Source organism: Cyprinodon tularosa, unplaced genomic scaffold, assembly GCF_016077235.1.
Source record: "Cyprinodon tularosa strain WSP-4 unplaced genomic scaffold, ASM1607723v1 ctg632, whole genome shotgun sequence".
NCBI classification, from domain to species: domain Eukaryota; kingdom Metazoa; phylum Chordata; class Actinopteri; order Cyprinodontiformes; family Cyprinodontidae; genus Cyprinodon; species Cyprinodon tularosa.
Genome location: NW_024039377.1, coordinates 116250 through 129411, shown reverse-complemented (window position 1 = coordinate 129411; position 13162 = coordinate 116250). Strand labels below are relative to the sequence as shown.

The window sequence follows — 13162 nt, the reverse complement described above, 5'->3', positions numbered from 1 at the left end:
TTAGCTTCTCATTTCCTGTATGCTTTCTTGAGCTGGAGGCTACTAGTACCACTATCTGACCCACTGTATCATACAGTGTGCCAAAAGCAAATTGTGAGATATATTGGGTTTGCAACACCTAAAATGTATAATTTAAGCAGAGCTCTTGTCAAGATTTGATCCTAATTTAAGTATTTTTAATTGACCACTGTTTTGATACATGCTTGTTTTGTTTTAGAATATTCACAAAGCTGAAATACTTAGCTGATAATGGGACTCTTGTAAAGTAACTGACCTATAATGACTCTTTAATTTTATTTTTTTCAGGACCATGCAGAGATCAACTCTACTGTACTGCGCAGCAAAACCAACACAGCACGCGTGGAGAGCCTCAGGCCTGGTACAGTTTACGTGGTACAGGTGCGAGCACGGACTGTGGCCGGCTTTGGTAAATACAGCAGCAAGATGTGCTTCCAAACCCTCACAGATGGTAAGGATTGTGGAGCCAGAGGAATCAGCTCTGTCTGCCCATCTCTCTGTTCTACTCTCTTTATTTTTCCCTAACTCATTTTGAGCTGGGCATTGTTGGACCCTTTTTTGTGGTGGATTATTGTCATCAGACGTAAAGGATGAAAAAAAGCACAGTATGCATGATCGCTCTTCTATTTTTACAGCAAAATTGATTTCTGCGATGGTCAAGTTTAGGCTTGTGTGGGAGCTTTAAGCAAGAAAAAACTCTTAGTCACTTTTGTTTGTGTAGCTAACTGTGCTTCATTCAAATTTCTTTGCTAATGGTTTATTTTTTACCCAGCCCTTCTGTCGCTCGAGAGCTGTCCCAGAATACATAGCTGTGATTAGCAGTTGATGAGATTAATTTTCTTTTTTTCCGGGTACCAGAGGCTAGGGGCAGTTGGCAAGGGATAAGGGTCTGAAACACCTGGCAAACTGGCATGTGAAGCTATTTTCATTATTGTAGTTGCAGGAATGGGAGTGAGTAAAGTTGGCAAGACTGGTGAATCCCCTGCTCATAAGCTTTCCAGGCAGAAGTACTGGAGTTCATAACTAAACAGCATAAGTCTGTCTTGGTGGAATAAACATTTGAATGAAAAATGGTAACTCTGACTTACTGATTGACCACCTTGATTACTCACACAATCAGAATTCATAAAATATAAACAGCACAATAGAGGTATCCACATTTTACTGTTGGTGTTATAGATCTTAACATTGTATAGCATGATTACGCTCCTGAGTGAGAGGAAAATGGAAGAAAAAAAAATCAAAATTATGATAAGGTGATCACATCAATTTACCTGTGCAGAGCAGACTTGGAGGCACAGTGATATCCCTTATGTTCACTCTGTTTTCACAAATTATCTTTCTGGGAAATATATTAGTGTGAGTTTAGACGTGTCCATGCAGCATGCATACCACACCCTCGTCCATGCTGTTTATGGTTCATCCTTTGGAAGGTTGCCATAACACGACATTCGTCAAGGCAATTATCAACAGACACCCGAGGACAGCCGACGATAACACCCACGCCTCCATCTCCTGCTCCTCTTACCAGTCAAACTGCTACATTTCTTCATGAACTGGACACCTTGTCTCCCCTCCAATCCTTGTCTTTCAATATATAGTATATTATAACATTTTCCTCCTGTTAGGAATTTTTCAAGAGACTTTTTAATCATATTTTCTTTACACTTCTCCAGAGAAAGAATTGTTGAAACAGTTCAATTAGTATTTTAAGAAAGGGATTTCATGCATCTAAAGTGTGTGTCTGAAATGTATGGGAACATATTACTACTGGAGGAGCCTTGTGTGTCATTTTAAACTGTCAAGGGTAGTTGCAGTTCTTAGATTTGCAAAGGGAAGATTCATATAGACCTCTCACAATGAATATGCATCAAAACATATCAGGAAGAGTGCTTGGAATCTGAAAAGAGGCATTCAAAATATTTTATTGAAATGTTTTTGAAAGATTCAAGTTAATAGAGCGCACAGTTCCTGTCACATTGAGTTTCCTCATTTACAGCAGCTCTCATGCTGTTCCCAAGGTGCATTAGTTCTCCCTTTATCACTTCAATCCAATGTGTCCATTCTGTGTGGGGGATGGGATTTAGAAGCTGCTGATCTGCCTTTAGCATGCTTAATTCTAATTTTGCTTTTACTGCTGAGCTCCTGGTGTCAAAGTCACTGAAAGACAGGCTTGAAAAGATATCTGCCTTTTTTGCTGCCTTTGCACATTTACATAGACTTATAGGCTGTCCTCTGGTCTTAAAACAGCCAAGTCTAGCTAGATTAAGATAGTAGGTGACTGAGAGTAAATGGTTTTATATTAACACTTGTACAGCCAAGTGTGACACATGCAAGGGCTGTTTACAAACAACTCACTTCTTTTTTTTAAGCATTGACTAAGTTAATTTTATTACATATCCCTTTTCCCTTTCTTTGTGTGACCAAGATGACTTCAAGTCTGAGCTGAGGGAACAGCTTCCTCTGATTGCGGGGTCAGCAGCTGCTGGAGTGGTCTTTATTGTTTCACTGATTGCTATCTCTATTGTGTGCAGCAGGTAACCAGAGTTTTGCTTATTATATCTCTTGTAATTCATTCTGTAAAATATTGTTCATACTACTTCTTTCACTGAGATAAATGAACAAAGGCTCCTATTGGCAAGGGTTGATTACATTACCAAGCTTTACAGATGTTTTGGACAGTTATTCTTTTACAAATGCAAAGATTTTCTGTCTTACCTGCAATTAAAACTTTTCTTGATGAATGTTCTGAAGTGGCCTGAGTTTTCGCCTGCTCTAAGGTAAGTTATACAGCTCAACAGCTAGGGTGCACTACTGGTCAGCAAAAACAAGGGCAAGATACATTGTTTGGAGACATTTTATAGTGCAAAAAAATACACAGTCAGTATTTGACATCTAATGCCTCTCCCATTAAGAGACGCTGTTTCTAAACAACAAGCAGCATGTCAGGGATATCAGCACAGAGAGCTTTGAGTTGTTGCTATGGAATTTTGCCTTGTTGTTTATGTCCAAATTTACTGCTGTCTGTCTCTACAATAGCTTTAATTTGCTTATGGATGGATCATATTAGGAGTATACCGTAGGCCCTTCCATGGTGTCCGAACACCAAGCCTGTCTTCTAACATGCAGCATGTAGTGGAGGACAGAGTCAAATAAGCATAGAACGAGGGATAGCATTGCCAAAATTTCAGCTCATTACAAATTATTTGTATATTATATACCATCTTACCCATTGTGGCCCTTCTGTTTTTTCTCTTAACTAATGTAAAGGCAGCACCTTTGATTGCAGCAAGGCCTCAGACACTGTGTCTCTCTTATCAAATGTGTGTTTTTTTTGTCTTATCTTGGGTGGGCTGTGCCAAAAGTGAAATTTCCCATTTTGGGATCAATAAAGTATTGAGTAAGTGATAATAGCCACAAATGTCATTGATTTTGATTGTCCGCCAAATTTTCCATTAACATTTTTGTCTAGTTTTTGTCTCTAAAAACGAAAACGTACGTACATTTCAGGGTTCTCGCCAGCTTACATCAGTGTAATACGCTGTTAAGCTCAAAAAGGTCACCGTTTCCCGAAGATGAAGCTGAAATACCAATTTTTTGAGAACATAACAGCCCTTTTACTGACATCTGTGCTTCTTTACCAGCGCAATTCAGCACAGTTCCTGGTTAAGCTGAAACTTTCAGAAACGCAATGGAATTATACCAATAGCCTGACTTTTAATGAGACTTTTTAAACACATCTACCCCCCTTATTTGCACATGTAGGGTTACAGACTACATCTCTAGCAGCAAGAGAGCAAGTTTTTATAAAAAAAAGAGAAAAAAAAATCACTCCCCGATACGCTGGTTATGCTAACACTTAGAATCGTAATGATTGTTCCATCTATCTGTTTATCGTCATGATAAAATGTCGACAAAGCGTTGTCGTCATCATAATTGTTAATAAAAATAATACTGCTCTACAAAACCAGATTAGCAAAAACATGGTTATACATGGCAAGGTTTTTATTTAAAAGGACATATTTTTTTGTAGCTTTAGGACTAATTGTGGATTGAGTGGGTTTATACCTTTCCTTCACATTTTGTGTCTCAGTGCGTACATGTCATTTTAAAAGGGGGCATCTGAGTCAATTTAATATTTTGTAATATTTGGCTAAAAATCTAATCAGAGATTAACAGATTAACCTCATCACCTGATACCATGATAATCTTAAAAATAAGAATAAGGAGATAAGTCGTTTTTTGTTCGCCCTTCTCAAAATATTCTTGTCTTTCTTCTACCCTACCATAAGTGAGATTAAATGGCTGAAATAGGGCATAGAAAAAATAAACTGATTTTACAGAAATGGATAAGCTGTTACATTTTAAATATGAAACTCTTTCCAAAGCGACAGTGACAACTCCACGCTATTAAGCCAATTTTTTTTTCTTGCAGCAGTTTGTCCCCTTGTCAAATTCCTGTCTTGCTCCACTTAGAATATATGAAGGTTATGTTTTCTTCAGTGATGTGCACAAGTTAAGCAAGTCAAGTGCTCATCAAAGAGGGCAGGCTCTTTTGATGCCAAAGCAGAGGAGACACATGAAAAGAAAAAGATCCTATCAAGGTCTAATTAAAAATCAACTCATTTTCATAAACTTAATCTGCCATTGGTTTCCACTGAAACTGATTTGGTTTCATCTGCATCATCTTCAGGCAGTACAGAACATCATGTGCCATCTTTCCTTTCATCATTTCAACTCTTATATTCTCTCTTCATCTTGCTGCTCTCTCAGGAAAAGAGCATACAGCAAGGAGGCGGTGTACAGTGACAAGCTGCAGCACTACAGCACAGGAAGAGGTGAGTCCACTCTACTAATCACAGTAACAATTCCTAGAGGTTGGTTTACAGTACTAGGTTGCTCCCTTTAATCTGCCGCAGGTAAAAACCTGCATACCATCTTGCAGTGACCTTAGTCATAAAAAAGAGTTTATTTAATGACCAAATTGATTAGTATGATTTCTGGTGTCTCATAAAATCCTTAGTAACAAGGTGAAGCATGCATACTTAATTTAACTTTGCATTGTGTATTCTACTTGACTTTGCACCATTATTACATCAATATTATTTAAAGCATGGGAAAGAAAGGCAGGTATAACCCAAATTACTAAAGATCAGTGTGTGTGTAAAGCTTCAGAGTGTGTTTCAGTTAATTGCATTTATTTTAAGTAAAATAAATGCAAAATAAAGGTAAAAGAAAAGGAACATCATGCAGTAAAATTAAACATACCTCTATAGCCCTGGAAATTTCAGTAAATTCTCTCAAAACCCTCAGCATTAAACCTTTTTTTAACTCTTCTTTTGAAATTTGCTTATTTTTTTACGGTAAACCTTTTAAATTAAATTCTATCCTGTAATTGCAAACATCCCTGGCATGCTTACATTTGTTTTCTTAAAGGAATACTACACCCAAAACATGATTAGCCTTCATTTTCTACTCACCCCCATGCTGAACAACACTCTGGAGTACTTTTTTGATATCTCAAATGCATCTGGAGATCTGGGAGGCTTCTTGCTGTCTGCTGACATTCAAATAATGGAGGTCTATGGTGACCGAGACAGAAAGGTCCATAAAAGTCCACAAAAAACGTGTCAATATTCCTCCATACTGCTCTTCAAATGTATTCCAAGTGTCCTGAGTGGGTAGCATCCAGAATTTACACGAAACAAAGTCATTTAGAATGTTTTTAGAGCATAAACAGTAGTGTATAGGATTTCCTGAAAGCGCGCACATGCACGCTCACGACGCTACGGAAGCCGGCAGACCAAACCAGCGCATTCAGCTCGGCAAAGAACTCATGCTCTTCCTCAACACTGAAGTCCTCAGACATTTTTCTTTTGTTGTTTCTTTCTTTGCACAGGTAAACAGCACATTTCTTCTTCTACGCTTGCATTATTGGCAGAGCAGACGCTGAATGCGCACTTTCATCTGGCTTGGTCTGCCGGCTTCCGTAGCGTCGTGAGCGCGCATGTGCGCGCTTTCAGGAAATCCTATACACTACTGTTTATGCTCTAAAAACATTCTAAATGACTTCGTTTCGAGTAAATTCTGGATGCTACCCACTCAGGACACTTGGAATACATTGGACGAGCAGTATGGAGGAATATTGACACGTTTTTTGTGGACTTTTATGGACCTTTCTGTCTCGGTCACCATAGACCTCCATTATTTGAATGTCAGCAGACAGCAAGAAGCCTCCCATATCTCCAGATGCATTTGAGATATCAAAAAAGTACTCCAGAGTGTTGTTCAGCATGGGGGTGAGTAGAAAATGAAGGCTAATCATGTTTTGGGTGTACTATTCCTTTAAGTAATGATTATTTACTCAATAAATGTGTTAGTAAAAGGCTGGTAGTATGCTTCTTGTTTTTCTTAATGTAATTATGCAACATATGAGGCTTTACTGACTTTCCCTTATTTAATGAATGTCTGCTGTCTTGTCTGGAACAATAACATTAAATAACAAATATAATTTGCAAATTGGGTAGTTGGATGAGTGATGACTAAAAATAATGATAAGATTGTGTTTCTTTATGAAAGTATTCTTTTTTTGTATATTTGCATATTTAAGTATAGACCTATGCCTAAAAGTATTCAGAAAAAAGCAGGCCTTATTATGGTCATGTTATGAAATTGTTTTATACTATATTTAGTATAGAACATTTGAAATGCTTCATGTATACAAATTGGCATAGACACAAAGGGGTTTTCAAAATAACCTCTGAATAATAAATGATCTTCCCCACTTATGTATATGCATTTTCAGAAAAAAAAGTGTTTGTTAAGACATTAACTATTCTAAATTTAATGAATTTTTAAAAATGGACTTTCCTCTAACTGTTAAGCTAATGGCAAATTGAAACTTTTAATGTGCCTTGCTTGCCTAGCCTTGCCTTTGTAAATTCTGGTATACATTTGCACTTAGTCCTCTTTACCCAGATGTTCTTTAAGGAAATGCTATGGAGTAAATTACAATCCTCTACAACGTTTTATCATTCAATCGCTAAAGATCCATACAAACATTTACAGCACACCATATTGTGTTCATTGCAGAAATAAAAAGAAAATAAAGTAAAATGGGAAAATATTCCGGTAAATGGTTCTAGACACAATTTTCTGTCCCGTCGAATATGACATTGACTAAAATCTCTTTGGGGTGCATGAAAGCCATGATTGAGTCTTGTCTAAACCCATTCCGAGCTATTCACTGATGAGGAGAACAAAGCCCAGAGGGGCATACAAATAATCTCGGGCACACTCATTCAAACACATTCACACAAAGGAAGGTGTTCAGGCTTTGTAGCTTATATGAAAGCTCTACAATCTGCTAACCAAGCAGTCTGAAAAAGGGACTTTCACCCTGGGAATTGAGTTTTGTTGAACCTGACACAGCAAAGTGTTTCAACACAGTTACTTTGTGTCAAAGTCACAGAAAGGTGGCAGCTTGGGGCTCATTAAAGACGCTGTGGACATGCGGTGTGGGAGTCAGGTCAGTCATAACTATATTTTGGAGAGCATTGTGTAATTTGCATAAAGTAACTTGTAAAAAAAAAAATAAAAAGACTGAGGATTTTTACAGCTAAATAAGCAATCTGAAATGGAAAAGAAATAAAATGCTGATGAGGCATCCTATTCACAGATTTGGTTGTTAAACATTCACACTTCCTACACTCAGAACCCCCTCTCCCCTATCTCCACCAACACCTCATGGTGTTTTGTATTCCTCTATTATCTTAAGACTTGAGTGACAGTTTGATAATGAGGGTATTCCACTAACAATAACATTGAATCACTCTGTCATTTGTTTTGTATAAACCTCAAAAAGAAACGCTTCGTCCAGCTGCCTCCAGACATTGGCGTACATCTTAAAATGTCTTCCAAATCTCCAGCCCACCCCAAGAAGAATAATGCGTTAATTAAACAGATTGACTGATGCAACTTGGTGGCTACTTTTTACATTACACAAAGATTTAGAGACGACTCCAGCAAAACGATGTAGAATGAGTTTAGTCAAGGATGAAAAAGATCACATACTTCAAGCAGAAGGAGAATTGAATGGATGGAAGTCTCTGCAGAGCCAATGAACTAAACAAATTCTCTGACAGGTTCAGTTCAGGAACGTGCTCAACTTCCTTCTCTCCTCCCAATTGCCAAGCAGACATCCTACCCACCTAAGATCCAAAGCTTCCCTGTCACCTCAAGTATTTTATCTTCAACCTTTGCCATGGACCTAGTTCTATGTTTGTTCTCAACCAATTCAGAAGATAGTGCTCTTCCCTTGCCTTCCCATTCAACTCTCTGTCTCTAGAAGTCAGATAAAGAGGCAGCAGGAGACACAGGACCAGAACAAGACTCAAGGTCCAGATAGAGTCATCCACCCAGTTATGAAGGCCTTTTCAAATTAGCTCTGTAGGATTCTATTGCATTTATCCAACCTTTGCCTGATCCAGGAGATGATTCTGATATTGATTACAAGATTACCAAAGCAAAGTCAGTCATCAGTCTTTAATGACTATAGACCTGTCGGGTGACATCCCACATCATAAAGGTGCTGTTTAGACTGAGCTGAAGATGCCATAATTTAGACACAACAGTGAGCACTATGAGGGTCGTGCTCTATTTATGCTTCAGTGCATTTAACTCGATTTGGCCTGATTTGCCTCGTCAGAAACTCCTGAGGACTCAGGTGGAGGTCCAGCAATCACTTGGGTCAAGGACTCCCTGTGTGTGGGTTTGTTTATTTGTCTACAGTGACACAGTAGTACTTCCAGCTTAATATTTGTTGGCGAGTCGCCATCCAGCTGCAGTTCTGTGTTCTCAATTCTTGATTTAGCAATAGCTTAAATATCCTCATTTGTGTAGTATGCAAGTAAGTGAAGCAGTGTCACTTCAGGCTCAGTACTAGTTGGAATTTCACTTCTCAGCAGCAGTTGACTTAAAATATGCAGAGCTACTGCATACAGAGAACTGATGCTGTGGAGTAATTTACCAACTAGAGCTGTGATGGAAATACCGTTGTGTCTCTTATTCACATATAGCAGGAATGATCTTCAAAAATGAAATGATTTGGTGAATTAGTCTTTTGAGCAAATTATTTTAATCAGCTTTTTATAAGGATTTACATCAGGTTCAACATTTTAATACTGGACATATTGGTAATAAGCCTCAATGTTTATAGACCATAATTAGTAAAAAAAAAAAAAAACACCTAAATTAAACGTGCAGTATTAAATCATTAATATCACAAAGGATAAGAGATGTGAGGTTGCACTAACATCACATATACACTGTTATAGTGAACATCACTGCCCCTTCATACCCTTTCCGTCCTAATAAAACATAAGAGTAACGGTTTTGCCAAACTAATAGGCCACAGTGTGTGTGAAAGACAGACGATTTTCTGAAATCAAACAGTAGATAGAATTTGTTTAGAACCATACTTCATCATACTGTGAGACACACACATAGATTATTCTTAGACATAAAATGAACAGGAACTCACTATAGTGACCTGCTGTGTGTTAATTCCTAAGCAAATATAATCACAGAAAACAGTTAATTGCTAGCTCTTCATTAATGCTTAGGCGTACTGTATGGAAATTAAATCTTTGTCAGACAAAATGAATTAGAGGGAAGTAAGTCCCCTTGCTGAAAGTATGAAAGATTCCTCTAACTTAAAAAGATTTGCTTTAATAAAGCTGAAACCCCAATTTGTCTTAAGACTGTATGTAAATCCTGTTGAGAAAGACCACTAATTTGATTTCCTCCATAGTTGTATTAGATCATAGGAAGCATTGATCCTGTATGGTTGAATTGTGGATGCATTAGACCCACTTACTAAACAAGCATAGTAGATTACTACTTGAATGACAGAAGATATTATGATTAAATACTGTGTGGTAAACTGAAACTTAAATCAATCACCCGAAAAAGAAAAAAAAATTACTATATGTTTACTCTGTGCTGCCAGTATAGCTTCCGGCCATAAGGTTGTGATGTAGATACAGCTGTTGTATTTGTGGATCAGATTTGTTCTTGTAAGTCCCAGGAGTTTCAGACTGTTGTATTATGGAGCACTGCTTGTTTGGTGTGATTATTAATTAGGGAGCAAGCTAGATTTGGTTGAGTTCTGTTCTGTGATAATATCCCTTTTTTGTTCAAAATAGAAAATTTTCAATAGTAAACACTGTTGATGGGGAAAAAGTAGTTTCTGATAGATATTTTATTATTTGGATCCTTGTGTCACTGATAAATGTTTTGTGGGATGTAGTATGATGATTGATATCAATTTCTTGAAATATAAAAAATGGTAATAGAATAAATATTTGTAATATGAATAAATACAGCCAGTATATTGACAACATTCTAGGTTGCATTCTGATAGTCCAACCAGACTCTTTTAGAGAGATAAAAAATGCACAATTTACATGAAATATGTTGTAGCTTAGCTGTCAGCTGAGTATATTAGGGGATATTAATGAACTCTTAAATTCTTAAATCCAATGTTTTTTTTTTTAGGCACTGAGTCATTGGTGGAGCTATGCATCGTCAACCCTCAGAGTACATGTTTTGTGTTGGTAAAGATAGAAATGATGTTGCAATACATTTTCTTCATAGGCTTTTAAAATATTAATGTTAAATTGAGAGTCTGTGTTTTAGCCAGTGGCCAGAAAAAGATGAGTCCAGTTAACCAGGGCTGTACCACAGGGAGGAAGAAAAATAGACTGTTTTTGCATTTTAAATTATAGATAAAAGTGGGCTCTTGGGTATGACTGAGAAAGTAAAACTTTTGAATTTATTTAGGCACCTGTTCGCATTATCTTGATACTTAGAGTAAGATGCTTTACGTGCCTGTTACCATACATGGTTCCCTTGATAACGGCTTGGAAAATAGTAAGCCTAAAATGTATACTCTGAACTAAAAATGTAAAGTGAACATGATATCTAAATATCAAGAAAAGTTGTCTAAATCTATTAAATTTAAAACTACAATAAACTCCTGGTTAAGAGCAATGTGAGGTACTTTGATTAGCAGAGCCCACCTTTATTTTGCCTCTTGAGAAACCTTCTCTTCTTCTGTATAGTGAATCCACATGACTAAGCACAATTTTGACTCAATAGAGAAGGGTTTATTCAAAATAGGGCTGTCTAAGAGTGGAATAAACTGCCCCTCTCCTTCGATGTCTCCATAGACATAATAATTTGATATCTAGTTTGCTTGCTGTGTGTCCTTTTGCACCACATAAAATTAGTTTTCAAGTGTTTTTTTTTTTTTTTTTTCTACCCACCAAACCTGTCGACACATTAAACCTTTCCTCTGTTTGGAGAGACATCTCCTGTTTGTGAAGTGTGCTTGCCTGTTTCGGTATTGCACAAAGAGCTCGCTGAAGGCATGGTGGTTTTATCTCTTTATGAGCTCCTATTGCAAAGGGCTGCTGGAAAATTGGTTCCCCCGTGATGAAAGACCAGATATTACTAGAGTAAGGAATAAGGATGCAAAAAAAGGCATATATTTTTGCTTTCTATTTGCCCTTGCATTTCCCTCTATCCCTTAATGCTTTGCTCTGTTTTTTTTTTCTGGTCTCACAAGCTACTCTAGCTAAGACTATGTTGTATTTGTGAAAGCTGTCCCTGTAACAGGCCACCTACTATATACTGTGTAAGGGAGATTTAGATTAAAAAAATATTTTTCACCAGATTTTTATTTTATTGTAGCTGAGGCTTTAAAAAAGGCTATGTCTGCTGAACCTCGAGCTACTAGAGCTAACATTTTTTTTAAACCTGGAGTTAAGCTACAAATCAAAGGAGCAATAAGTATGAAATGTAAAGTAAAATTTACCCCGATCATTGTAATTTGTCACCCAGAATGGAAGTAACAATCAATAAAAACTATCTGTCCTCTTCATCAACACTATCTTAGTTAGGTTTTTCTCATTTCAAGCCTAGAGGTACGTTCCAGACCTACTTTGGTGCAGTGTATAGCCCCCATTACTTTCTCGTTCCTGAGCCAATAACATGAGAATTCCTAGGGTTGCCAAAACAAAGTGCCACATTTGGCATGTTATGTTTGCAACAGAGCAGCAGCCTTAAAACATGGAAGCCAACAAGAGAAGCAGAACAGTATTAGTTTCAACAATATCTAACTAGCCTCCGCATTCTTCAAAGTATATGCACCTGTGCCTAAATTGCCTTCACTCCTAGTTTTCAATTGGCACTCTGCATAACACTCTCTGAAGGGTAGGAGGAGGTGTGGACACTGTTTTTTGATAGTTGTTCACATTTTATAACACTAACTGTTATTATCACTTAGTGTCCTATGTATCTCCTTCAATTATTTATTTGATTCATCAGACCCTTCTAAAATATTTAATCCAAGTCTAAACGAAGAGTATCACCATCTTGAAATCTCACTAAGAACTTTTGTTGTCTTAGAACTCTCTCTGCGAGCCGACATGTCTAACTGCCCTTCCCCACTGGGCTGCCCGACCCACTTCTCAGGCTCTCCTGGAATGAAGATCTACATTGACCCGTTCACTTATGAGGACCCTAATGAGGCTGTGCGAGAATTTGCTAAGGAGATCGATGTCTCCACTGTCAAGATTGAGGAGGTCATCGGTGCAGGTATGACAAAGTGAATATAAAGGCAATGTATTTCTGTCTGCACATGTAGTTTTTCGGGTGTGACATGATATGGATGTAAACTGCTGTTTTTTCATGCTCCTGCATATTGTATATAAAATATGGATATGTCTTTGTAACTTTAAGTTTAACTTGAAACTGCTCTGCTGTAGTCAGACAAAGTCAAATCTCTTCATCAAATTAATCAGAAGTATCCGTGTCAAGGGCTAAGGTCAAGTCCACTAGAAGTACAGTATGTAGGACAGCTTGGGAACCAAGGGAATTAAATAACTTAAGTATTTCAGCTCCTCCTTCTGTGTTTCTAAATTTTTTATTAAAACATTAAACCTCACTCAATTGTTTTTGCAATATTTTGCCTTTCCAAGCACATTTTATCAAATTTACATGTATGAAATTGTGGACATTGTTCTGAAAGTAGCTTTTACATTAGTCAGTTGTATTACACTCATGTTCCTTCACACAGGAC

General features: G+C 37.3%; 1 protein-coding gene across 2 annotated transcripts in view; it reads left to right on the top strand.

Annotated features, from left to right (window-relative positions):
• LOC119798658 (ephrin type-B receptor 1-B) overlaps nucleotides 1-13162 on the top strand; it is a 238211-nt gene that overhangs the window by 193466 nt on the left and 31583 nt on the right. Inside the window, exons 7-10 of one of the 2 annotated variants that reach the window (XM_038308216.1) lie at nucleotides 307-469; nucleotides 2447-2555; nucleotides 4792-4856; nucleotides 12556-12678. In XM_038308216.1, the coding sequence (XP_038164144.1) occupies nucleotides 307-469; nucleotides 2447-2555; nucleotides 4792-4856; nucleotides 12556-12678 (460 nt within the window). Of the gene's footprint in view, nucleotides 1-306; nucleotides 470-2446; nucleotides 2556-4791; nucleotides 4857-12489; nucleotides 12679-13162 lie in introns of both variants that reach the window. The other variant, XM_038308215.1, reaches the window with a different exon arrangement.